The following is a 27,989-nucleotide window of genomic DNA, read 5'->3' on the forward strand; positions in this document are numbered from 1 at the left end:
CGGGCTCCGACCGGATCCGGGGGAGCCCAGCGCCGCGTCCTGTTCCCGCGGCAGTCGTCCCGCGGCCGCCGCACAGGGCTGCCAGGGTCACAGGGGAGCGGAGAGGGGAGGGGCTGGGGCAGGAGGTGCCCCTTCAGGTAGCAGCCAGGAAAGGACTCACATATGTGGGGCCCCAACTGTCTCTTTCAGCTCAGATGAAGTCCGAGGGGGCGGGGGAGGAAGACACAGACGCCTGCCCCTCCAGGAAAAGTGACTTTACTGCTAGCAGAGTGCGCACAGTGCTCGCGGTGCCCACCTGTAGCCTTACAGCAAACAAACTTTCCTTCTGAGTTGTGAGAATCGGGTCCCTTACGCCACCCCCTGGCCCGAGCCGGCAGCGGTCGTGAGCCCCGCGGGCTCCTCACCTGATACCCCTAAACCCCTAACCTGGTCTGTCCCAGAGCGCAGACTGAGCGCAGCCGACGCGGCCCGGTGGGGTTTGCGGGGCAGAGGGCTGGGGTCGCCAGCTGGGGATTAGGAATGTGGCGGAGACCGGGAGGACGCCGCTCACTACCCTTTGCAACTCTAACGCCCAACTTTGCCCGCCACACAGCCGCTGCCCTCCCGCTGCCTCCGAGGCGCGCGCCCTGCTCCCTCAGCTTCCCCAACGCGTCCCTCGGGGTGGGGTGGGAGGCCTCCCCAAGACCGACAGGAGCCCCGCGGGCCCGGCGCACTTACAGCCATAGCGCGGCCTCTGCAGGGACGGCAGCTCCTCATGCGGCATCCTGCGCGGCTCCGGGGGCCCGCCCGGGGCGCGCCCCCCGCGGCTCCCCTCGCTGGCCAGGCTCGCCGGCTTCGCGCCCCGCCGGCGCGCTCGGATCCGGCCTCTCGCGGCCCTCCCCTGGCCGCCCGGAGCTGGGCGACCGGCTCCCTGGGTGCTTCCGCGGCGGCGCCCGCTGCAGCCGCCGCGCGCTGACACCCGAGCAGCAGTGAACTCTGCTGCCCGCTCCCTCCCGGCCGTCGCCGCCTCCCCGGCAGGTTTCCTTTCTCCTCCCGCCCGGCCCCGTTATTCACCGCGGTGGCAACGCGCGCCGCGGAGCAGCGACCCCTACCGCGAGCCGGGCGCAGCGCCCGGGCCGCGGGTCCCGCCCCTTCACGGCCCGGGGCCGGAGGACGGCGCGGAGCCGCACGCGGGCCGGGATCCCCTGCTGCTGGGGCCCGCGCACAGCTGGCGGCCTGGGGGCTGCGGCCGCCCCGCCCGTTTTCGCTGCCGGAGCGTTCACAGGGTGGAAGTGAACCTGGGCGGAGAAGAGCTAGCAAACCGCAGAGGACCGGCAGCGCGGGGCGCCCGGGGTGTTGCTCAGTTACAGAGGGACAAACAGAGCAGTTTCTTTCCCCCTGGGGAGATTGAGCCTTGACTTTTTTTTCTTTCTGTTTTTTTTTTTTCCTTCGAAAGCTGCTTCTGCGACTCTGTCTACAAAATACGGGGTTCCCCTCTCTTGACCAGAAACTGAGAGTATATGTGTGTTTGCTGGAGGGGCAAGATAAACACTACCCAAGCAACCCCTCAAAGCACAACTGCCAGTCATCCTCCGCTCTCTCCGGCAGCTTCCCTCCCACCCCACAGTGTAGAGAACTGTCGCCCAGCCCAGCTAGGGTCGCACACCACGAAAACCTTTTCCGTCTAATCTTTTAAGGAAATTAAACTGCAGCTGGCTGTTTTAAAAGTGTCTTTTTCATGCGGTCACCTGGAGCTGTTTTTCTTTTTACCTCGGTGTGATAAAATCTGGAGGAATTGTAGGACTCTTCTATACTTGTGTTCGCACCTGTTTATCAAATGTGGGATGCCTGGGTGACCATATGGTTGGCAAAATAAAATAATTGAGGTACAGTTGTAAGAGATTATTTAGTTGAAGAAAAGGTGGCATAGTGGCACTAACCATCGTTAAGTATGCAAAGATACAGTGGCCAGCTGTTTCCCATTGCATGTGGGTAATGCAGACCTCAAACTTGGTGAAATGCAGATGCTTGGGCCCCACCCTCAGAGCTTCCGGTTCAGTTGATCTGGACTGGGGCCCATGAATTTGCATTTCCAACAAGCCGCCAGGCGATGCTGACACAGCAGATCTGCAGACCATGCTTGGAATAGTTCTATTGGAAAATAGGCACAAGGGATTTCATTTGAACTCGAAACTCATTCAGTTGGAAGGGCAAGACGATTCTGTCCCTCTCTCCTCTTTTTTTTCCCTGAAGGCATTATTTCTCATCTTGTTGGAACAGGATGAGCAAGGTTTTTCTTCCTTACAAAGCAGATGCCTCTGACTACAAGAGCAATTCAAAGGTGGAAACAGCCACATTTTGAGGCACAGCACCCTGTCCGTCAGGTCTTCATCCATAGGGAGACATGCTTAAGGAGAATTTCCTGTGTTTCAGGAGACACTGAATTGGGGAAATCTAAAGTTCATTCCATTTCTGTGATTTCATGTATTACATACTAACAATTAAGCCCTGACTTGCTCATACCAATTTTAAGTATGAGTGTATGATTTAGGGCCCAATTAAGCGGCTAGTCTATGTATTCAGCGGGAGGAGGAGAATCACTGTAAACTAGAATGGTCAAGGAAGGTGATAGGATTTGAAAGTGTGGCCTGACATGGACTTTGAAAAATGGGTAAGAGTTGAATGGAGAATGTCCACTTTAGGAAGACAAGTAAGGACAAGGGACAATGGGGTGGGGCAGGTAGGTGGGCAAGGGCAGGAGCTTCGAAGCTGGCATCAGATCATGGCGGGCACTGAACATCCTGCTAAGAGGACTGGCCATCATCATAGGAGCACATGAGAGCTCTTAAAGGTTTGGGCATGAGACCTGCATGATGGAAAGGAGTTTAGGGAAGTGAATCTCACAGCAGGTTATGAGATGGTTAAGACTGGGGCAACTTGGAGGTGCTGACCCTGGTGGAAGGGGCTGTGGCAGAGATAGAAGAGGGAGAGAAGGAGAACTTCAATGAGGTTGACACCAATAAGAGTAATAAAAGGTGAGTTTTCATGCAAACAAGTTGTTACCATCAACACTTATACAAATAACACAAATTGTAGTAATTAGACTAAATATCTGTTAATGGTAGAAGGGAAAGTTAAAGCATAAGTAGGTGATCTGCAGGAAAGGAGTTCTAAGTCCATGTTCTAGCTGGTCAGCTCTTCTCTAAAGGCTCTGGAGAGGTTTCAAGGCTCTGTCATGGCTAATGTTTCTATGGAGAACTTAACACTAAGAAGAAATGTCAAGGTAAATGCTCCTGATTTTTTGCAAGTGGTGAAATTAACCTTTGGGATTTCAGCTGCATTCACTGGTTAACAGTATTATCTCACAGATCACATCTCTGAAGAATCTCAGAGAAGAAACTTGTCTGTAGAATTCTGGTCTATTTGACACCGGAGAGTGAGTCATATAAATATAAGACAATGTGCTGGCTTACTTTGCCATCTGACTGCTGGCAAGAATATTAAAAACAAAAACTAAGGCCATCTAGTGAAAAATCCTTTTTTAATAAAGCAAGGAGTTTCTTTGAAACAAAAGATGACACTGAAAAACTACTAGACATGGTAAAACAATTTTTAAAGCAACATTGTTTTAAAAAGATTGTTTTCTAAGGTTCATCTCTCCTTTTGATAAGTTGAAATGAGCATGATGTTTGGAAAAAAATCCAGCTTTATTTTTATAACAATAACAAATTATTTATATCAAGATCACCAAACAGGATTAAAAAAGTATGTTTGAGTAAAATTCTTGGCACACAACTTTAACGTTCCATTCACCTTAGAAACAGTTTGGTGATCTTCCAATAATATCATGTTATTGATCATTTTAAACATATTTATTTACCACAAAAGACTAACATGTTTTCAAAACATCACCCAAAGAAGTGACACATGAAGAAATGACAGGAAAGAAATTATTCAAGCCTTGTCAAAGTCCTGGGAGCCCTTAGAACAAAGTCCTTGTTAAGATTTTCTAACTCATTATGTCCTGGTTAAAGAGAGAGGCTGAGCAGGAGCAGAAACTGTACATTATTGCAAAGGAAACTTCTATATCTTAAAAGAAAGTTGTCGTGGTCCAACATCAGACTTAAAAAAAAGAATCAAACAGAAATAAATGCAACAATCAATATGACAACTCTCAAAAATAAACTTGGGGGTAGTAGTGTCAGGGGAGAGCGTTAACTGTAGAACTGATGGCTTTTTAGCATCATTTAATGGATAAGAAAACAGGCCCAGAGAGGTTGCATGATTTCTATTGTTATGGAAGAATTGAGGCTGAATTACATTCCAGGCCTCCTATGAGTCTCTGCCCATTACTTTTACTGCTGCATATATTTTTGTTTATATGCACATTTCTTTTTTCAATGAAGTCCCTTTCACTTCATTAAAGCCTATTAATTTTGGACAATTTTAAAATATTTTGTCAGCCTTAACTCAGCAAGATTTCCAACAATCTTGCCTTTTTCTTTTTGCTTTAAAGTTCTAAACAAATCAAAGTTTGGAAAGAAAAAACTTTAATTTTTGCAAATAAATAAATAAGACCATGCACAATTCCATTATGATTTTCCCATTTCACAGTTTAAAAAGTTAGAATTCCAGTGACTCAAAATATGGTCCCCACAGTAGCCTGGAAATGAGCAGGAGGAGAAATCAGCATTGAATATAAGTGGCCCTCTTCAGTTTTTCCCTCATTTACCCTCATTAATTTTCACAATTGCATTTGTCATCTGACACCCATAAAGAGGATTATTGTATTGTTTGTCACTTGCCTCCAGAATATGAACTTCTTGACTGCTGGAGTTTGATCTAATTCTTCACTGCTGTGTGCCCAGGACTTGCAGCAGTACCTGGAACATAGTAGCTGATCAGTTATTTTGTTACAATCATGAATTTACTAAACGCTTATGTATACCAGGCACTAAACTAGAAACAGTGTACTTTTAGTCCTGCAACAACTCTGTGGAGAAACTGAGACTCTGAGAATCTCATAGGCAGAAGGTAAATGGCAGGGCTGGGTTTATCTGAGTCCAAACTTGTTCCCCCAGCACAGAAACCCATCTCCCTGTTCTTTGGACTAAGAAATTGAACTACAAGTTTCAACATGTTCACCTTCTTCTAAATTCATATAAACCTTTCAACTTGAGAACCTTCTGCTTTTCCTAGGTTGAATGCTCTAGGCCCCACCACAAATGCCCAAATTACCCCATCAATCTGTTTGCCCTTGTAAAGAATTAGCGACCTGGGGTCCAGTGTATGTCCAGCCACTAACTCTGATTATAGTTTTATAACCTTTTGCAGTTCCTTGTTGCTATTACAGGTATTAATGAGAGGATCTGAAGGGTGCTCAGCAAAGGGCTCTACCACGTAACTGTAAAGTTGTTATGAATCAATTTAAAAAAATCATTCATGCTTAAAAAAAAAATCATTCATGCTTTCCCATTGACTATAACTTCAAGTTTGCTTTGATCTATCAGATTGATCTATCTTTGGCAGTAGCTCTTAGTCCTAGCTTTAATTTTTTCTCTCTGACTCTTGTACTCCCCATCTGGAATACTCTGTCTTAATTGGCGACGAGAGGTAAACAGACTTCTAGTTGACCCAGTAGAGCTTGCTATTTTGAAAGGAGCTTCAATATTTATCAGGGAATGAAAATTAAAACACCTACTAAAATGACAAAAATTAAAAATGTTTAACAAAGTGTGGGGAATTAGGAGCTCTTATATAATGTTGGTAAGAGGGTATTTTGAGCAATCATTTAGAGGAATAACTGGCCCTGTCTGGTTAAGGTAAAGATGTATATTTCCTGAAATCCAGCTATTCTGCATCTATTAAGATCCTTTAGAGAAACTCCCACATTCAGGGAAACATGTACAAGGATGTTCATTCCAGGGAAAAACTGGAAACAACTTAAATGTCCTTTAGTGGCAGAGTGAATAAATGCATTATGATATATAAAAATATGCTGCATATTATAAATACAACATGAGATCATTTATTATGCATTTAAAAGCATACAAAATAATATTACATGATACATATTGGGACATTTACATTTAGTAAAAGTTTAAAAAACATGCACAAGAAAAGCATACCAGTTTCTGAATAGCAATAACCTCCAAGAAACTAGGGAAGGGAATGGAAGCTGAGAAGGTACACAAGGGAGAAAAAATATAGCTGTAACATTTAATTTCCTTTCAAAAAACTGAAGCAAATATGGCATTTCTTGTATCCAGGTGGTATATAGGTAAGTATTTCATGTTTATCCTCTATATCTTTCACTATGTTTGGAATGCTTTTCAAAATATATTTTTTTAAAGAAACATGTGTTCTGTTAATATAGTCAAAATAGAAATAATGCCTTGGAATGTTGGTTTCCCAGATTTTAAAATTCAGATTCATTTCATTTTTTTGGTTAAGGCAAGTAAATCGAGATTATTTTAAAACAAAGTCTCATTGAGATAAACCTATTGATGGTGGGAATTTGAATATGCAAACTTACATATCTTCCTAGCAATGTGCTTATTATCTGATAAAGGGGTTGTAGCTTTTACCCTAAAACTCAGCTGTTCCCTGACAGGCCACTGGGCCCCACTTCCTGATGACTGGTTTCCCTTTGGGGATTGGTCAGTGTCTCGTGGTCCTTCTGTTAAGACTCAGCAAGGGATAGCTCTTCACTTGGGAATGCGTGGAGGGTTGACCCTATGACTAGTCTATTGTCTAAGCAGAAATTCCCACACTTTCACAGATCACTGATTAAACATTTGGTGGGGCCCCCTTCCTTTCAAATTCTCTCTGTTTTTGTTTTTGTGTTTTTGTAGCTAACCAGCCACTAAAGCCCAGTTACTCAACTTGTTAAGACTTAACTTCACATCTGGATCTGGCCAGCCCAAGGCCAAGTGTGGAAGCCAATGGTGAGCCAAGGAACACCAAGATAGGGTGGCAGATGTCACCACCTTCTGCCTTTTGTCACACCATAAATACAACTGTTACCTCAAACTCCACAGATGAAAAAGTAAGAATCAACCAATTCCACATCACCCCATCAACCCCCCTGAATGCCATGCCCTATTAATGCAAACATTTTCAGCCACTTAGAGTCACAATCTCATTCTTTCTGAATTCCTCCAGGATAATTCCTCAGCATCCACTCACTAAGGCAGGTTCTTTGTGAATCTCTCCCTGGCTTGTTAATGTCTTTTCTCTTGTCTTAGCTCTCATTGTCACCGCTGCTACTCAGGTTCAAGCCCTCATCTAGGCTGTTGCAACGCTAGTCCTGTGCTGGTTTTTTCCTTCTCCCAGTATATAGTTTATTTCCTCCTCTGAATTCCTGTATCAAATACTCTTATTGTTACCATCCTTTAGGACTTTAAAAAATGCTAACTTGGTTGCTATTTATCTCTCTATTGTCATCTTGAATAAAAAAAAAGAGTTTGCCCTTGGAATACCCAGACTTCACCTTTACTTCCCAAATAGTAGAAAAAAAGAAATAACACCAGAGGGTCCAGTTCAGCTGTGTGGAAAGTTATAGCTGTTGTAAGCCTGCTGATCTTCCAAGTGTAGAATTCTAAGCTAGTAATTTCTTCCTAGAGACTCTGAGAGTCTAAAAATTCAGAGCTTTCATGGAGCTGGACTTTGAACATTGTCCAACATATAGTAGATGCTCAATAAAGATTTGACAGTTGTGGTAGAGATCTATATGGGTCTTGGCAAGTGATGACATCAACAATAGGGTATGACTACTACATATAAAGATTATCATTTGATCTCTGCAGTTTCTAAGCCAGGCCAGTAACACCAGCTGGCTTGTGAAGGTATCTGTCACAGTCAGCTGTGGCTGCTATAACAAAATACCATTGGCTGTGTGCCTTAACGGGTATTTGCTCACAGTTCTGCAAGTCAGGAAGTCCAAGATCAAGGTGCCAGCTGATTTGGTTCCTGATGAAGACCTTCTTCCTGGTTTGCAGATGGCCATTTTCACATGAGGTTCTAAGGAGGCCCTTCCTGGAGGCATGCAGGCAGGGAGAAAGGGAGAGAAGGAGAGAGGGAGTGGGAGAGAGAGAGATTCCTGCCTCTTTCTTTTCATAAAGGGATTAATCCCATCGTGAAACTCCCACCCTCATGACCTAATCTAACTCTAATTTCCTCCCAAAGTCTCCACCTTCAAATAAGATCATTTTGGAGATTCAAGCTTCAACATATGAATGGGGGTGGGGTGGGGAATGCATTCAGTCTATAGCAGCAGCTTTTCATTTTCCTAAAATTTTTCCTGTACTCTAAGCATGTTGGCATGTCAGAGTTATTTTACCAGGACACATGCTCTATATTTTTGTGAGAATTTACTATGAACAAAGACCACATATGCAGAGTAAGGATGGTGTGGCTGAAATGTAAGGCAGAAACCTCCCACTGATCAGCCACAAGGTCGAGTGGGGGCAGGAGGCATAACAGTCACCAGGAGAAACGCTGCTTAGTGTTCTGTCATTTAACACCTTTAATGTTTATTGTTAGATTTCATAAAACTGTCAACCTTTCTTCCCATTTCAAGTGCTACATGTTGTCTAGGAGTGTTCATTTAAATTATTTTAAAATGAATTTAAATTGTTTTCACTTGGAGAGTGAATTCTACAATCTCTTGAGAGAATGGAGAACATTCCAGGAGGTAAAATTAAACAAAATAGAACAGAGTTAGGAATTTATCTTTTGAAACCATGTTAACTTTAAGTGTCCTTCAAAATGTGGTTAACATCTCCTGAATGTCTGGAGTTTATATATCTTCTCAGGAAATGGTAATTAATGTAAGTTTAAGGCTTAAAATAACACTACATTGAAATTATATGAGGTGGTCTTTTAAAAAAGAAAGCGTTTAGCTGGAAATGCTGTAGAGAGGATTTATCCATTGGGTGGGAAGTTTTTTTATCACCAGACATGTACCTAGGATTCCAAACCTCCCATGGGCCAGAAGATCTGAGCTAACTTTGATTTTACTTTTGATTTTTACACTAATTCATTTGTAAACAAATATACAAATAACTTTTATATATTAAATGAATTTTTCTTTCTTCATTCTATTTTAACATTATTAGAATTTTTTTCTAGTTCCTCTACCTAAGTTAATGTTTCTCTGTGAAAATATGATCTTCAACACAATTCAGCTAACACTGGGTATCTATTCTGTATCAGGGGTGTTAGTTTATAGCACTTGGCTTCAAAAATGTTTGGGAATTTCACTCATGTTTACTTCCCTTGATTAACTTACTCAATACATTAAATCCCCAGGATCTAGTGGCCAAAGGCCACAAAAGGAAGAGGTCACACTTTTCTGCTCCTCCTCTGAAATCTTATACCAAGAGGCATTGATTCTTCTCCTAAAGTGGCTTCACTGATGTCTCTGAGGAAAGGGGCCTATTTTAGGATTTTTTTTTTTAAAGGAGAAAAAGAAACAGTAAAGAGAAGAGCTGATTTCCAGGTAATTTTTATTTCTTCCTCCAAGAGTTCTTGGGTCTCCATGTCTTGGAGCTCTAAATAATCAGTTGTTCTGGTTTAGTGGTTCTCCAGTTTTATTCATTGTTTCTATACCCAGTGCCTTACCTATAGTAGGAATCCAGTAAATATTCATCAAATGAATGAATGATTAACTTCAACCTCAGTTCCTCCAAAATTAATTTCTAGGTCAATCCTCTATCACTTGCCTCCCTCAAACCAGTTCTGAAATGAATTTCTTGCATCCCCCTTGGTCTTTGATGCCAACAAGCCCTCTTGTGAAATAAAAGTTAGTAACATTCCATATCCCATATTCGGTGAATGACCATGTATTCAACTAGCATCTGGTTGCAGCAGAAAGCTAAACCTGGGTAGATCACCTGTAAGTAAATTAACAAGCCCCTGCATTGTAATGTCTCCCACCCAAAAAGGAACAACAGCATAGCAGACCTATATATAATACTAGCAGGGAATCCAGGGAGAGGCAACTGTGATGTTTCTGAGAAGGAATAATACTTTGGAGTCCCTTGGGAAATCACTTACCTGTTTTCAATGAAGGGTTGTTCATTCTAACCAGCCAACTTGTTCAACTTCCAGAAATGGTCCCGTGAAACAAAATGGAATGAACAATTTGTCTTTCCCAGGAGATGCCCGTTGCGGACAGAACCACGTGATGAGGAGGAACCCAGTTAGAGAAAATCCCTGTGGTGACAGCTCCAGGGATCACAACAGGAGGCAAAAGTTACAGCAACTTGTTCTGGTCGCTCCCCAGAGAGGGGTCAGGAAAACACAAGCCGCATAAAGAAAGGTAGAGGAATGACGGGTAATGTCTAAGAAGAGAAAAAGAAAAAGTCTAGGGTCATAGGAGGTGTTGTGCTGAGTGTAGCATCACAAAACCCTGTGTGGGGGAAGAGTGTGAGGCTGGTTTCCACTTAGTGGTTTAGAAGAAGAGAGCGTTGATGGAATGCACTGTGTCAGGTCCTTCCTCTGTTAGCAGCTTCTAAATGACTAGTGCAAGGCTGTATTAGGAGAGAGTCCAGAGGGAAGTGATCAAAATGACAATCTGCTTGGGAGAAAAGAAGCCAGGAGGGTCTTTAACAGAATCAGCTTCTTAACACTGGAAACGGGCAGGGTGAATATTCATTTAGATAAAAAGGAGTTGGGAACAATGACGAAACTGTGCCGGAAAAGCGCACCTGTGAAAGGAGCTCCAACACAAGTGATGCTTGGGAGGGATGTGAGCAGGACTCGCTGTGCCCTAGAAGAGCTGGGGGTTCAGCCTGCCTCTTGTTTGACGCTAATTCGCATGCATAATGTGCTTAGGCAGTTGCTGGCCCTTTCTCTTGTTCTGTCCTTCTGCATATTTGACAAGTTCTCTGACACCTGCTTTCTGTTGGATACCATGCTAAATGTTGAGGGGAGGCAGAAAAAAAGTAATTTAAGCCGTGGGCTGTGCTCTATAGCTGCTTACAGTTCCGTTTTGCTCTTGTCCTATTTTTTATGCAATATGTGATTCCAAAAGGCCATGTAGGTCCAAATAACCTTGGCAAAAAAATCAGAGTGAAATGGGGAAAGTTATTCTCTTTGTCTGGGCAATATTGTCATGTTCACAAAAATGTCACTAACATGTTTAGTTTCACAAGACTTCAAAACTAAATAACTGAATGAAGAAGGCAATAGAATGGGATTTTAGTGGGGGGAAAGGCTCATTTTTATCATCTAAATATATTACCTATATTAACTAAAACTCAAGTCCATTTTTCATGTTGAGCTCCTCCTGTACAGCTATAATTGCCTAGTTAAGACAGCAAGGTCATATTCAGAACAGAGAAATATGTCTTATTGTCCTAAAAGTTGTCTGTCCAGTCTTGCTGCTTTTTAAAGTTGCTGAGAATCATACTCTGTGAATTCAAATACTTCCTTTAATGCTGAATAAATAAACCTGATTCCAAGTCAGGATGAGCAGATAGTTCCGAACACTAAACACTTAGTGGCATTCCACATGAAAGTCCTGGCTGTGATCTCTGAAGTCAGCAGTTAGTACATTCTGAAACTTTAAAAACAAGGGGCACAAATTTATCATGTGGTTTTTGGTACAAGTGATACTCATATGTACATGATATTCTCTGTCTTTTTTTGTATATATACATATACCCTGCTATATCACTCAGGAAAATAACCAGGCTTTTTATTCAGTTAGGTGTCCCCGGGGTACCCAGAGTTCACCTAGAGGGCATCACGTAACAGGAGGTGGGATGAAGTGCAAAGAATTCAAACTTCACCCTTTCACACTTTTGCCAGAGACAGTTCCTGAGTTCCACAGAGGGAAGTGCTCTAAGTAGAAGGTTGTTAGAGACCCTTTGTCCCCAAGGGTCTTAGGCCTGTTCTCCTAGTTTTGTGGAGGAGGAAATTGAGGCACAGGTGTCTGGAAGATAAATGATCATCCACTCTTGGTTTTGTGCTCATATTCCCACTATGACACTTTTTGTTTCTGAGCAAAAGAAGGAACCAGATAGGCTAAGAACCATGCCCAAGGTCATTTAGGGTTTTTGTCCTGGTTCAAAACACTGCTGGCTCAGGGATCTACCTGGAACATTCCTGACTAATGACTGGGAGGCAAAAGTCTCTAGAATTCAGTGCTGCCTCTTTAGAGAAACTTTCCTGGAGAAGCTTTGCCTTTCAGGTTTTGAGCTATAAGAAGAGGAAAAAGACAATAATGGGTTGAACTATTTCCAGGGTTAACATACGGACCTGAGGTGAAAAGAGGCTGACAGTGGTGCACTTGGCTCTTGGCATGAATGGAGTTTGACTGATTGTCAAAGGCCTCTTGCTAGTTAAATAATTATGTTACACATTAGAGCTGGGAAGAGCAGAGTTTTAGCTGCCCCTAGAAGCAGTTACGGCTGTGGGCAGACTCCTCCTTCACTACTTCCTAGTAGCCAAATGAGGCCCAAAGATATTTTATTTAACTTGCACTGTGGAGGCCCACACAGTGTTTAAAGATAATTATATTAGTTGCCAACATGTGAAAAAGCTAGTTAGTTTCTCCCTTTTCCAAAAATCAATCAACCAATCAATCTCCAAAACAAAACCCAAAAACCTGTCCAGGGGAGGCCACATTCTCCTGCAGCACCAGTGGGCTGGGTGGGTTAGTGACTGCCTCTTTAAATGGAACACACACCTTATTTTGGCCAAAGCCTGCAGGCCCTCCTGCCCCGGGATGCATGCTCTGCCTTTTTCTGCCTCACAACTTTTACCAGCTCCATTGTCTATTGAGCCCCTGGTGCTACACAGTTTTCTAACCCACCTATGACTTCAGGCTTACCCCTGCTGAGTCTGTTTCTCAAAGCTCTGCTGTGTGGCACCCACCCACAGACAATTTTATAGGCTAATTAATGTAGTGCTTGAACCTTACATTCTCAAATGACACTTATTCATCCTCACAGGTGTTTTTTGGACCTTCCAGAAAGCATAGGCATACGAATTTTAGACCAGGTGACAGGCCAGGTGGAGAAAGATTTGAGTACAGGTGATCTGACTGTTATGCCAGCCCTGGAAATGTGCCGTCCGTTCTAAGCCAATATCTGAGCACTGTAATTAGGTGGTTGGGTGGTAGAGCAGTTCTACCCCTCCACAGAGCATCCCAGGAAAGGAGAGAAGACCTCCCCAACCAACATCCACGTCAGAGGTTCCCTCTAGGAAACTACTCTCCCGGTCTCCTTCTGGGGCCAGACCAGCCTTGACTGGGAATCACCTGTGATGCCAACAGGGAGCCAGGCAAAGTGCCAGACCATGCTTAGGGAAACACATGGCTTTTCTCCTGCCCTGCAGGTACAGCTCCAAGGTCAAACAAGGCTGGAGGGCAGCCAAGGCAAGGACAGGCATGGGCTCCTGAAGCCTAGGGAGGAAGTGAGCTGTTTACTTACATTTCACTGGCGTCTTCCCCCATGGCTACTCCTATGTTAGTTCTGTGCTATGATCATCAGACTGGCAGCTGCTTTAGTTCCTACAGCTTCTCCTTCTCCTCCAGACTTCCAGGTTTGTTAAATTACTTAACAAATTTTGCCTTTAAGCAAGAGTCTGGCAGGTCCTGTGGACCTTAAGGAACCATAGGCAGAGGGCAATGGCCTCCCTCGTACTTCCCTGGACTCTGCTCTCAGCTCAGAAGTTACTGTATGAATTTGGAAAAATCATACTGTTATTTGAGGGACTGCAAAAGAAGGAAGTAAGAGCTGGGGAGAGAGAAAGAGAACATGGAGTTTGAAAACAAGCTCTTAAAGCTAATGTGCCCGTGGCAATCATTTCTCATTCCCCTAGGTTTGCAGGAACAGGTACTTAAATAGTTGAATTTCAAGTTTAACTTACATTACTGCTTTGCACACATGGATTCACAGTCTCATTTAGATCTAGGAAAGAAAACATGATAGGAAAACAGACAGCAGGCAAGTCAATGCTTAAAAATAAAACTGATGACTTGCTTAAGCATGAACATTTTGATTCTATAGGAAAATTATTAAGTATCAGAAATTATTTGCATCAAGTCAGAGCATATTTACTGGGTGGCTGATAAGGGTATAGCCTCTGCTCTCAAGAATGTGTATCCTAACTGGTTTAAGAGGGCATGCATTTTGGAAAGGACTATAACAATACAAACATCAGCCAGACAAGGTCAGCAGGTTATAGGAATAAGGACATTTCTTAGCAAAAGCCAGTGTGTGAGTTTTTAGGACAAAGAGAAAGATCCGTCAGGGAAGGTTTTGCTGAATTTGGCATTTACAGTGTTTTACCTTCTGCACAATGTCAACCCAGTGCTTGGCCAGACAAGAATAATGTCTTATTTGTAGCACCTAGAACATGTTGACCCACAGAGTAAGTGTATGTGTTTGTTGAATGAATGTGTGAGTGAATGTATGAATTCAGGCAAGAAAACAAACAGGTTCATCTGTTCTTAGGCATTTCTTTTAGCCACATTTCCCAGCAGAAGCAGATGATCAGAGTGACAAGCCTTCCCCATATCTGCCAAGACCTTGTTCCTGGTGAAGCTCATTTGACAGCACAAGTCTGCAGTGGCAATTATGGTACTTGTAGCTATGTGACCCTGGGCAAGTCCCTGTGTTCCTCAAGCCACCGTGCCATTATCTGTCAAGCAATAACCACTTCACAGGTCTGTGGGAAGATCAAGAGAGAGAACACAGGCAAAGCTCTTTGTGGAATGCTGAGAGGGATATAGTAAATGAAAGCTGCTTTTCTGATTTGCCTATTAGAAAATTGCACATTTACCTGCCTTAAAAGGCTTTTCTAATTTTTAAAAAAATTTATTTGATCCTCCTCTTTCCAATTAAAAGAAAATTTGTTTAGGGATAAAGGAAAACTTCCACCAGCATGGCAAGCCAGGAGAACCAGTACTTTCAGAAGGACTTATGGCCTCTTACCACTTCCCAGAGCAGGCCAAGCACCTCCCCGTCAGAGTGGACAGGGTTAAACTGCAGCGGATGCTTAGCCATCTTTCTCTGGTGGCTGCCCCACAAGCCATAGTAGCCTGCAAGCTGCAGTTTCCCCCACCTTCTGCTTCACTGGATGCAGGCCGGCCATGTGTTGGCTTATTTTAGCATATGGGCTTGTCAGTGAAAAGATTTAAATTAACAGGTCCGAAATGGAACTGAACAAAGTCCAGTAATTGCTCACACACATCTCTTTCTCCTCCACAAACTCCACCATCAGGCCACCGTTAAGCTGGTGGGTGTTAGCCACCACTAACTGTGAGTGATTGCAGTCTATCTGTTTTCTCACTGAACATAAGGGATAACCATAGTACCAGCTCATAAGGTTAAGGTGAGGATTAAATGAGAACATGTATGGTAAACCCTCAGCAAGGTAGGTGGCACACTGTAAGTACTCAATAAATAGCAGCAATTAATAATAATGAATCTTACAAAATCCTACAAGGGGGTCTCCAGAGGAAAAGACTAATAGAATGTGCATATATATATATATATATATAAATTGAGAGTGAAAGAGAGAGAGATTTATTTTAAGAAACTGGCTCATGAGATTGAAGCTGGCAAGTTCAAAGTCTGCAGGGTGGGCCAGCAGCCTGGAGACCCAGGGAAGAGTGGATGCTGCAGTTCAAGTCTGAAGGCTGTTTGCTGGCAGAAATTCTTGTTTGGGGAAGGTTAGTGCTTTATTCTATCCGTGCCTTCAACTAATTGGATCAGGCTTACCCACCTCATGGAAGGAATTTGCCTACTCAAATCCACCAATTAAATGTTAATCTCATCCATAAACACCCTCCTAGGAACATCCAGAATATTCGACTAAATATCTGGGCACTGTGGCCCAGCCAAGTACACACATAAAATGAACCTTTGCATTAGATTTTACTAGCCCTGTTTTAAAGATGAGAAGTCTAAGGTTCTGAGAGGTTAGGACAGTTAACATCCAGGTAGTAAGTAGAAAAGCTGGGATTCAAACCCTAGTGTAAACCAGAGCTCAGCACAGTATCTGGCTTGCAACAGTCCCTCAGAATTTGCTGAATAGATTTACATCTCCAGAGTCCCGATTCTTACCTGTATACTGGATCCAGGAGGGACAGGGCACAGGGAAAGCTCATTGTTATTGAGGATAGAGAAAGGAGGGAAGAGAAGACATAGGAGAAGGTTTGGCATGTGCAGACCTTGGGGGAAACCAGCTGAGTTGTGGGGTGAGGTGGAGTGGACTTTGAGACCTGAGCAGTGGCTCTTAGTGGGGCTCTGGGGGAGCACAGAGAAGCAAAGGTGACAAGGACAGTCCTGGGCCTGACCTGATGCTGCTCCAGACCAGGTGGCTGGAGACAACTCTGAGTAGGTGAGATGCAAGTGTGAGACCTGAAATGAGAAAGGGGCAGTGTCCCAGGCCGTGGCCACAGGGAACATGAAAAGCTCAGGTGGATGGGCTGGAGAGGGCTGGAAGAGATGGATGTTGGAGGCGGGCAGCTAGTGCAGGACCGTGGAGTTCCTCCTAATGCAGATGGGAAGCCATGCAGTGTTTTCAGCCAGAAACGACATTATCTGGCTGCCCTGCTTGCCAGGGGGCTGAGAGATCTGACCGTTTAGATTTCATCACTCACCAAAGATCCAGGTTTATAGGGGCTGCTTTTGAATCTGAAAACAGGCTCTTTGCAATTAAATCCTTGAAAGTATTACATTTAAAGTCTAAATATTAAATGAGGAAGGCACTGGAACATTCTTCTGCTTCCTGCTGCCCACTGGCTCCAAAAGCCCATGATGGAGCAGAGGGCCTGGAGGGAGCTTCTGGACTCCTCCAGTCCTCAACTACCTGCCCACCATGGGTCTGGGGCTGGGCACTGGGTGCCACGGTGGCCAAAGGCACTGCTGGCTGATGGTAAATGACACAGGGGAAAGAAAGAAGTGGCTGGATCTCCTGCTGAGGGAGAACTTTAGAACTAAAATCAGTACTGTCAACCTAGAAACATAAAAATAAATGAAAACAAAGGGCTCTATGCCTGGAGAGAACAAACCTACAAGTTGAATTCATTTAACCAATGATCCATCAATCATTCACTGAAGCTCATGATTTTGAAACAAGGCCACAGGGAGCAAATATGAGATAAACGTGTGTGAAGGAGAAATGGAGGCACCCCCAAGAATTTAGAGTTCACTGGGGATGGAACAGAGTCCTTCTTGTCCATGAAGAATCGTTGGAATTAGCTTTTCATACCCAGGATGACTGAGGAAAAAAAGATTCAACACCAAAATAAGAACATCTCTGAGTATGATAGGATTCAAATTCACGAGGCTCAAGTGGAGGACCTGTACGGGGAAAGCCTGCGGGCCCCTGCGTGCGAATGGCCGAGTCCCAGCTGCCCTTGGCTGTGATTCCAGTGACCCACGCAGCCCAGGCGAGCCCCATTTGCCGTGACTGTCATTTCCCCTCAGAGTCTGTGGCCTGCGATGGGGTAGTGCGTCCAAGTCTTGGCTGCTGTGCTCTTGGTTTAGGACACAAGCATACGAAAGGAGCCTGGAGGAGCAGCCCTCCCACTCAGCTTCACCAAGCCCCTCCCGGGAGGACCCCGACTCTGCGAGCAGGACAGTGCGCAGCCCAGGAGGAGAGAGGCGCCTGGAGGGGCTGCTGTACAGGCCGCCTCCGCGTGGTGGCTGGGACAGGGGCTAAGAAATTCTGCTGGGAATAAATTAAATCCCTGACAGTGGGACTGGAGTTCTTTAGACACCAGATGGAGAGGGTTTTCCTTTGATACTTAAGAAAAGTCAGTTGAAGGCAGATAAAAACCAACATTACTCCAACACAGAGAGGTGAGCATATGGATTTAACATTCCACTTTCTTTTGTTGGGATGACGTATAATACCATAATAATACATGTTATAGAATTCTTATTAGTGACACATGACTCTTATGGTGGGGGAGTCTGGGAAACCATCTCCCTGTAAGCATCTGAGGGCTCAGCCATCAAATTAAACCTGGGCTGGTAGCTCCCAGTTCAGATTGCAGTGGGGTGATCCCACATCCCTGAGTAGATCTGTACCACTTTCAGAGGCTGTGTCCTATGCTATCTTATTTGACCCTCATAGTAACTCTATGAACAGGTTTTACTTTCCTCATTTTATAAAAGAGGAAACAAAACCTCAGAGAGGTACCCAAAGTCTCCTAATTAAGTGTAGAGCCAGGACGAACATCTTATTCTTCTCACTACAAATTCTGTGATCTTTTCATTAGAATAGTGTTATATGAACAGATTCCATGGCCCTAAACACCAGAGATCCCAGTTATTGGTGGGGCCAGAATTTTTTTTTTAAGTGCTGGACAGCTTGTAGAATTCCCATACTAGAACACACAGCTTATTTCTTATCTTTGATTTTGAAAATGAACATAAAATTGGAAACAGGAATTCAATGGACAGCTGGAAAAAGGGGTTCCAGCTTGGAAAAGGCAGGAACCAGGAGCCTGCTTCTGATGAGGAAGATGCCCTGGAGCCCCCGAGGTAAACGTGGGCTCTGTCAGCACACCTGCAGAGCCTGGGAGACTAGCTAACATCATGAACAGTGATGGACTGCTGGGCTTTATTCTGAGCACCCTCACACAGTCTCATTGAATCCCCACAGCCACCTTGTGAGGTTGTCTATCTTCATTTTACAGAAGGAAACCTGAAGCTCAGAGGTCAACTTATCCAAGGCCAACATTTGTTCAGGGTGGTCCCCCCAAAATGGAAGAATTATTCGGCCAACTGGCTGAGGACCATTAGGACCAATAGAATTCATCAGAAGCCAAGAGCTGAGGGGAAGGGCAGGACCCCCGGGGTGGCAGTAAGGAAGACTGAGCTGCTGAGCGCCTGTGGCTGCCTCCTTTCTTTCACTCTAAGAGCTGAGCTGGGCCTGGCCTCTGCCTAAGGCTCATTCTCCCACCTGCTCTGGGAAGCCTGCCCTTTGGTCTCTTCCAGAGCCTTCACGCCATTGATGACTGGCCCCTTTTCCCCTCTGTCCTTAACCCCCTCCGTTATAGGTTCTTTCTCAGTAGTCTGTGAATAGGGTCAGGTACCCTCACCTTTCACAGCTCCTCCCCTAATCCTCATAAGCCCCGTATCTCCTAAAACTGACTTCATTCCTCTCCCTGCCTCATCTGCCCCTTCTCTCCTGTGTTCACCATCTCTGTTAATGACATCAGCATCCATTTTGAGGCCCAGGTCAGAAACCTAGGCATAATTCTTGATCCCTCCCTCTCTGTCACTTTGTCATCCAATTCACTGTTGAGTCTTGTAGACGGTGCCCTGTAAACTTCTTCCACTTCTCTCCACTGTCACTGCCACAGCCTCACCATTGTGGATCTGCTCTGTGCTGCCTGGACTGCTCTCCACTCTGCTAGTTTTGCTAGCCTCCCCTACCTCACATTCACCAGTTCTCTACCCAGCAGCCAGAATGATCTTTACAAATAAGCTGATCCTGCCACTCCCTGCTTAAAAACCCTGCAGTGCCTCTGTAATCCTCCTAAGTTGAAAACTAGACTCCATATTGAAGGACACAGACCCTCGGGGATATGGCTGCTCACCTCTTGGCCTCACTTCCCCTGCTCCCCAGAGTCCTCTTCCCTACCACCACCCAGCCTGGCCAATCCACCTCTCTCTTCCAGACTCAGTTTGCATGTTACCTGGCCCAGGAAGTCTCCTCTGACCCCTCCTGCGTGCTTAGACCCAGTGCTTACTAGTGGTAGATTTATCCTGCCACATTACAGTTGACAGTTTGCATGTTACCTGGCCCAGGAAGTCTCCTCTGACCCCTCCTGCGTGCTTAGACCCAGTGCTTACTAGTGGTAGATTTATCCTGCCACATTACAGTTGTGGATTCGTCTATACCCCTAACTAAAGCACAGCTCCTGCTCCTTGAGGACAGGGACTATGTTGTAATTACCTGCACTTGTTCTTTACACCACATCTGGCCCTTAGCAAAAAGCTCAACAAACGTAACTTGAATGAATGAGTGACCTGGCAAGGGCATGGGAAGTGACCAGAAGTTCATAAGAAGAACTTTTCAAGATGTTCTCCCTGTGTAGGGAGGGGCCAGCCTGGCAGCAGAGGTGGGCTGAGAGGGTCCAGATGGAGCCCCTGAGAGCTAACACTTGCTGAACATCTGGGCTGGACCAGCCTCTGTACTATGCACTTGCTGTTAATTATTTTCCTCCAATTCTCATTGTAATCTTATAAGGTACATAATGCTTTTGCTCTCGTTTTACATATGAAGAAACTGAGGGTCTGAAAAGTTAAATCATTTTCTGGAAGTCACACAATGGTGATGTTAAATACAAACCCTTGTCTCTGCACCTTTCTCTGTGTTAAAATTCGGTTCAGCAGTTTACTTCTGCAGCTACCACCATTGGTGACTCATCTGGGATCTTTAAGGAGCTGCCTAGGACTCCATATGTGGAGATAAAACTAGGAAACAGACTATAAGAAGGACAAATTTCCCACCAGACTTTGCACATCCTGCTAGAACCCTGGGTATCTTTGCTTAGCATCTAAGTGAACTCAGGTTTTGCAATCTTGGAGTTTGAGAACTGGAGCAGACCTTAGAAATCATCTAGTCTAGTTTCCTCATTAGACACATGAAGGGGCCAGTGACTTGCCCACAGCCACCCAGCTTGTGGCAGAAGCAGGGTGAAAATACCAGGTCTCCTGCCCCTCTGGATGAGCCACACATATTTTCCATTCTGGTATTCAATGCCATTCTGGTGCTTGATTTTGTGTATTTGAGCCTCTTAGTAAGTCTATCCTCTTAAAACTTTAACCAGTACATTGCTTTGTCAGAGAAAGAATTTCAGCTTCCTGGATGGCCAGATGTCCCCACAACAGCTCTCTGCTGAGAGGGGGCTTACATGGTCAGAAGCCCTGGGAGGAGCTAGCCGGACTCTTTCCCAGCAGGCCTTCCTCTCACAAATGTCAGAGGAAACAGGGGTCTCAGACAGTTTTGCTTAACACATACCAGGTATCAGGAAGAAATGGCCCTCAAGTGCTTAAGTCCAGAAAGGCAGAGAGATGCAAGTGCAGTAATGAGATGAGATGAAAATACTCAATGGAGGGCATGAAGGATTTTGCCTTGGAGAGACAGGGCAGGTTTCCTGGAGGAAGCAGCTCCAACTTGGGTTACAAGGGAAAAATACAAGTGGAAGCAAGCCATTTCAGATGCAGAGCAAGGGCAAAACTGGAGGGGCTGGGAATAGTGGGAGTGGTGCACAGACCAGCCGCATCAGCAATGCCTGGGAAAGTGCCACAAATGCCAATCACTGGGCCAGCCCCAGACTCCTGAATCAGAACTACAAGAGACCCAGCAATTTGAATGCTTTCACAAGCCTACCAGTGATTCTGACCCACCCAAGGCCGACTGAATTAGATCATTCCTGACTGGAAGTCCCTGACGCCCTTGCTTGCACAGTAAGGCTCTGGGACAGGTGCAGACAGCATGGCACCCTGTACTCTGGTTCCCTCCTTAAATATCCCTCAGGCTCTGTCCTTCTTGTTCTTTATCAAGCCTCACACTGCACTATGCACCTTATGGAGGCATCTCCTCCTCATCAGTGAGGCCCTGGAGGGTGGGGCTTCGCTATGATTCTTGGTGCTGACTAAAGTAATCCTGAGTGACATTTGTGTCTCCAGAAGCCTATGTCTCCCATGCCAGAGCCCGGTGAGGGATCCTTTTTGGTATCTTCACTTTCTTTACGTCCTTAATGATGCAAATATCACTCTCTCTCTTAAGGACCTTCTCAACCACCTTATTTGAAATTGACACATATACTTAAAAAAATTTTTTTTTATTAAGATATCATTGATATACAATCTTATGAAGGTTTCACATGAGCAACATTGTGGTCACTACATTCACTCATATTACCAATTCTCCCACACATACCCCATTGCAGTCACTGTTCCTCAGTTTACTAAGATGCTATAGAGTAACTACTTGTCTTCTCTGTGCTACACTGTCTTCCCTGTGACACCCCCCCACTACATTATGTGTGCTAATCATTATGCCCCTCAGTCCCCTTTTCCCTCCCTTCCCACCCATCCTCCCCAGTCCCTTTCCCTTTGGTAACTGTTAGTCCATTCTTGGAGTCTGTGTTTCTGCTGTTGTTTTGTTCCTTCAGTTTTTTCTTTGTTCTTATACTCCACAGATGAGTGAAATCATTTGGTATTTGCCTTTCTCTGCCTGGCTTATTTCACTGAGCATAATACCCTCTAGCTCCATCCATGTTGTTGCAAATGGTAGGATTTGTTTTCTTCTTATGGCTGAATAATATTCCATTGTGTATATGTACCACATCTTCTTTATCCATTCATCTACTGAAGGACATTTAGGCTGCTTCCATTTCTTGGCTATTGTAAATAGTGCTGCGATAAACATAGGGGTGCATATGTCTTTTTCAAACTGGGCTGCTGCATTCTTAGGGTAAATTCCTAGGAGTGGAGTTACTGGGTCAAATGGTATTTCTATTTTGAGCTTTTTAAGGAACCTCCATACTGCTTTCCACAATGGTTGAACTAGTTTACATTCCCAACAGCAGTGTAGGAGGGTTCCTGTTTCTCCACAACCTCGCCAACATTTGTTGTTGTTTGTCTTTTGGATGGTGGCGATCCTTACTGGTGTGAGGTGATATCTCATTGTGGTTTTAATCTGCATTTCTCTGATGACTAGAGATATGGAGCATCTTTTCATGTGCCTTTTGGCCATCTGAATTTCTTCTTTGGAGAAGTGTCTGTTCAGATCGTCTGCCCATTTTTTAATCAGGTTATTTGATTTTTGGGTGTTGAAGCATGTGAGTTTTTATATCTTTTGGATGTTAACCCTTTATCGGATATGTTGTTTATGAATATATTCTCCCATACTGTAGGATGCCTTTTTGTTCTACTGATGGTGTCCTTTGCTGTACAGAAGCTTTTTAGCTTGATGTAGTCCCATTTGTTCTCTTTGCTTTTGTTTCCCTTGCCTGAGGAGATTTGTTCAGGAAAAAGTTGCTCATGTTTAATTCAAGACATTTTTGCCTATGTTTTTTTCTAAGAGTTTTATGGATTCATGACTTACATTCAGTTCTTTGATCCATTTCAAGTTTACTTTTGTGTATGGAGTTAGACAGTAATCCAGTTTCATTCTCTTACATGTAGCTGTCCAGGTTTGCCAACACCAGTGTTGAAGAGGCTGTCATTTCCCATTGTATGTCCATGGCTCCTTTATTGTATATTAATTGGCCATATATTTATGGGTTTATATCTGGACTCTCTATTCTATTCCATTGATCTATGAGTGTGTTTTTGTGCCAGTACCAAATTGTCTTGATTAGTGTGGGTTTGTAGTAGAGCTTGAAGTTGGGGAGCATAATCCCACCAGCTTTATTCTTCTTTCTCAGGATTGCTTTGGCTATTCGGGGTTGTTTGTGGTTCCACATGAATTTTGGAAGTATTTGTTCTAGTTTGTTGAAGAATGCTGTTGGTATTTTGATAGGGATTGCATTGAATCTGTATATTGCTTTAGGCAGGATGGCCATTTTGACAATATTAATTCTTCCTATCCATGAGCATGGGGTGCATTTCCATTTATTGATGTCTTCTTTAATTTCTCTTATGAATGTCTTGTAGTTTTCAGGGTATAGGTCTTTCACCTCCTTGGTTAGGTTTATTCCTAGGTTTATTCTTTTAGATTCAATTGTAAATGGAATTGTTTTCCTGATTTCTCTTTTTGCTAGTTCGTCATTAGTATATAGGAATGCAACAGATTTCTGTGTATTAATTTTGTATCCTGCAACTTTGCTGAATTCAGTTATTAGTTCTGGTAGTTTTAGCATGGATTCTTTAGGCTTTTTTACATGCAATATCATGTCATCTGCAAACAGTAACAGTTTATCTTCTTCCTTACCAATCTGGATGACTTTTATTTCTTTGTGTCTGTTTGCCATGGTTAGGACCTATAGTATTATGTTGAATAAAAGTGGGGAGAGTGGGCCTCCTTGTCTTGTTCCCAATACTAGAGGAAAACCTTTCAGCTTTTCACTGTTAAGTATGATGTTAGCTGTTGGTTTGTCATATATGGCCTTTATTATGCTGAAGTACTTGCCCTCCATACCTATTTTGATGGGAGTTTTTATCATGAATGGATGTTGAATTTTGTCAAATGCTTTTTCAGCATCTATGGTGATGATCATGTGATTTTTGTCCTTCTTTTTGTTGATGTGGTGAATGATGTTGATGGATTTTTATTACTGAACTATCCTTGTATCCCTGGAATAAATCCCACTTGATTGTAATGGATTATCTTTTTGATGTATTTTTGAATTCAGTTTGCTAATATTTTGTTGAGTATTTTTGAGTCTATGTTTATCAGTGATATTGGTCTGTAATTAGCTTTTTTTGTGGTGTCTTTGCCTGGTTTTGGTATTAGAGTGATGCTGGTTTCATAGAATGAGTTGGGAAGTATCTCCTCTCCTACTTTGTGGAAAACTTTAAGGAGAATGGGTATTAGGTCTTCTCTAAGTGTTTGATAAATATCAGCAGTGAAGCCATCTGGTCCAGGGATTTGTTCTTAGGTAGTTTTTTGATCACCAATTCAGTTTCATTGCTGGTAATTGGTCTGTTCAGATTTTCTGTTTCTTCCTGGGTCAGTCTTGGAAGGTTGTGTTTTTCTAGAAATTTGTCCATTTCTTCTAGATTATCCAATTTGCTAGCAGGTAATTTTTCATAGTATTCTCTAATAATTCTTTGTATTTCTGTGGGGTCCATAGTGATTTTTTCCTTTCTCATTTCTGATTCTGTTTATAGACACACATACTCTTGTTTAGGCATTTTTTTATACCCTGTTGTGGCTTTGTTTTTCTCCATCACATTTAGTCAACATCTATCCAATGTTTCCTTTTTAGTTTGTTTCTTGTCAGTCCTCCCAGCCTCCAACCAAATGCACTATTTGCAAGGACAGAGGCTTGTGCTGTGTTTGTCTCTGAGCTAGGACAGGGCCTGACATGTAAGAAGTGCACATTTCATCCAATAAAGGAAAGGTTTCTGCCTTGTGACTCTGCACAGATGGCTTTGGTTACAATTGATCAGGCCAGGGATAGCCCCTGACCTAGTGGCAGCTTCCCACTGGCCACTCAATGGCCTGTGAGGGGCCTGGCTGAGAACTTTGTCATGGTGATGGGCTAAACCCATCAGACACCACTGTTAAGGAGTTTGTAAGACACACACAAAGAGGCAGACAGTAGGATTGGACTGAAAAATGGGGTCACAGAGGAACGGCAGCAGAAGCTGGAGATTGAAAGGAGTGTAATAGAACTAGTCAGCAGGAGTGGAAATAATGAAGGTAGAGATAGAGAAAAGTGGGATCATCTTAATGGAGGAGAAACTCCAGTGTGATGATCTCAGAGAATGACTTTGGGAATGCGGTTGAGATACTGGAGCTGCTCTTCTATCCTCAGTGTTGCCCTGAGGAACCACGAAGCTCGGCTGTGTGTCTGTGTCCTTCTTCCTTAGTTCTCTGCACATCCTGAACACAGCTCGCCATCAGCCAAGATAACCTGAGGGCTCTCTGTCCTTCAACAAAGGTGCCTGCCAGCACAAGCCTGAGAACCTGTGTCTCCTGTGCCAGGCAGCAGCTCCCGGGGACAGGGCTGGGTAGCTCTCCCGTGTGGGGAAGGCCCCTGAGTGGGGGTAAAAGGGCTCAGGGTGGGGCTGGGGTAGAGGTCCTTGCCCATACCAGGCAGCAAAGCTCAGCCTAGGTGTTCCCTTTAAAGCATGGCAATATGTACAGGAAACCTGTGCAATTCTGCTTTAAATGTGCCCTTCCCCTTTATTACTGTGCAGGGAAAGGTCAGAGTGAGGCCTTGTTACTAAGCCAAGTTGGCAAACAAAACCCCATGTTTGATGTTCTGCTGTGGCCCTGGGACAGCTCCTCTGAGGCAGGCTGGAGGTAAGGTGGGGAGCAGGTGGGGGTGTACAGGTGGAGGAACATCACTCCTGCCCCCACCCGTTTGTTACTTGATCTACCACAGGGCCTGGTCCCTTACCTACCAGCCTGCCAGCCATTTACTATCCTGAGTCATTTCCCAGAGCTTCCCACCTGTCCAGATGGACAATCAATTTCTCTGGACTTGCTAATGCAACTTTAAACTATTTTATTTTGGTTCTGCTCAACACTGAGATTGTTGGGGTTCATAGAGGTTTCTTAAATGAGAAACATTCTGTCCAGATAGCATGCTAACAAAAGCTTATTCATTTCATGAATATTTACTAAGTTCCACTAAGTGTTAGGAGCTAGATCAGATACTGAGGAAACAGCAGTGATGAGACAGAGCTTCCTGCCCTTGTCAAGTTTCTATCAACAGGAGAGACAGATAATAAACAATTATAAACCTGCAGGATATTATGGAAGAAGGACAAGGTACTACTGGCACTTGCAATGGGGAAACTGGACCTCGTCTGGACATCCAAATAAACTTCTCTGAGGGCTATGTTGGTATTTTAGCCAGGTTGAGAGGGTGAGGAAAAGTGTTCCAGACAGAAGAAAGTTCATATTTGTAGGTCCAGGGGAGAGACAGGGATAGAGGTAGATCGAGAGAGAGACAGAGAGCAGAGCAGGGCACAGGGGAAGAGAGAGAGAGGTGTTTGAAAAAAAAAGTCCAGTATGGCTGAGCTGACAAGAGGGAGGCAAAGCGGCGGGAGGCATCAAATACATTCTGAGGAGAAATAAAACAGGCTTTGCTCTTCTCACCCTCCAAAATCTGACATTTGACAGACAAATGACCTTCTCTTCCCCCAACTCTGCTTGACAAATGATTTTGTCAATTCATAAGCAAATAGACAAACCAACTATCATATTCATGAAAAGTGTCTCTCATACCCACAGTCCATTTAGAAGTTAGCCGTGTAGCCTGGCAACCTGGCTAAATTGATTGTTTCGAGGTGACCCCAGAGAAGCCAGTTTATAGGCTGGTCAGCAAAATGTCCTATGAAATGTCCTGTTACTAAAGCTCTGTGTAACAGAGGCAGCCTGTGCTACATGGTGATGGGTGAGCCGATAAGAATGTCTCTCCTGGGGCATTTGAATATGAGGCACCAGAGTCAGTCAGTAGCAGTAGGAGCTAGAGAAATAGGCAGAGAGTCGCCCAGAAAACATGATGGGGGAAGCCTTGAATAGGAAGGAAGCCCCACAGCCTGTTGCTGAGTCTTTGGGTCCCCAAAGAACAGCTCCATCTCCACGAGGCCAGGCTGGGGGATCAAGGGTCCAGTGTTACTTTTTCCCCATGACCCCCTACAATAAATCTCACCTACGGTCCTGCTTATTACCACCGGAGAGCCAGACACTATAAAGTGGGCTGCCTTACGTAGGTGAAACAGCTGACTAATTTTTCACTTTCTCCTCAGTTGTTTGGGCCACAGCCTTAGAACCAAAGTTTTTTGGGCTTTGGCCATTTCCTGCCAGTTTTCTTTTCACTCATGTTTTTGTATGAAAAATAGCTCAGTGATTAAACAAATATAATGTGTTCAGTCATGAGGAAAGAAAACTGTGTGAAGGACTCCAGCAAGTGTTCTTTCCATAATGAGTGTTCACTCTTTTATCTGTTGAGATGCAGGATCTCCCATGCCTGGGATTTGGTCTTATCAGCATTCCTAATTGCTGGGCGGGGAAGGTCATCAATGTTGACATTGATTCCCACGGATACTGGCTCTGTACCTCTAATAACATCTAGTCAGATGGAATGAGAAAAAAGATTAATATTGCTGAGTATCCACTATGTGCAGGCAAGGTATCAGATCTTTAGAACAATCCTAAGAGGAAAGTACACCTGACCTCATTTTGCAGCCGGTAGAAGAGAGTATTACCATCCCAATCCAAGACTCTCTCCCATTGCCCTGATCATTTTTGCTACACTGTGCTGCCTTGTTATCCATTTAAATATATATTATATTGTGCCTGATGTGTGTGGGGTATATGACCTTAAAGTTGACATCATTCTC

At 44.1% G+C, this 27,989-nt stretch overlaps 1 protein-coding gene and 1 long non-coding RNA gene across 3 annotated transcripts in view; one reads left to right on the forward strand and one right to left on the reverse strand.

Moving 5' to 3' along the window:
- IQGAP2 (IQ motif containing GTPase activating protein 2) overlaps positions 1 to 1,172 on the reverse strand; it is a 275,493-nt gene extending 274,321 nt beyond the window's left edge. For both annotated transcript variants that reach the window (XM_036886059.2, XM_036886058.2), the window contains exon 1: positions 718 to 1,172. In XM_036886059.2, coding sequence (XP_036741954.2) covers positions 718 to 763 — 46 coding nt within the window. In that variant the 5' untranslated portion in view covers positions 764 to 1,172. The remainder of the gene's footprint in view (positions 1 to 717) is intronic.
- A 2,014-nt stretch (positions 1,173 to 3,186) lies between these two features.
- The window catches only part of LOC118912694 (uncharacterized), a 41,018-nt gene continuing 16,215 nt past the window's right edge, over positions 3,187 to 27,989 (forward strand). The window contains exons 1-2 of the long non-coding RNA XR_008995993.1: positions 3,187 to 3,262; positions 9,292 to 9,481. This is a non-coding gene — a long non-coding RNA (uncharacterized LOC118912694). The remainder of the gene's footprint in view (positions 3,263 to 9,291; positions 9,482 to 27,989) is intronic.

This window comes from Manis pentadactyla, chromosome 2 (assembly GCF_030020395.1).
Source record: "Manis pentadactyla isolate mManPen7 chromosome 2, mManPen7.hap1, whole genome shotgun sequence".
NCBI classification, from domain to species: Eukaryota; Metazoa; Chordata; class Mammalia; order Pholidota; family Manidae; genus Manis; species Manis pentadactyla.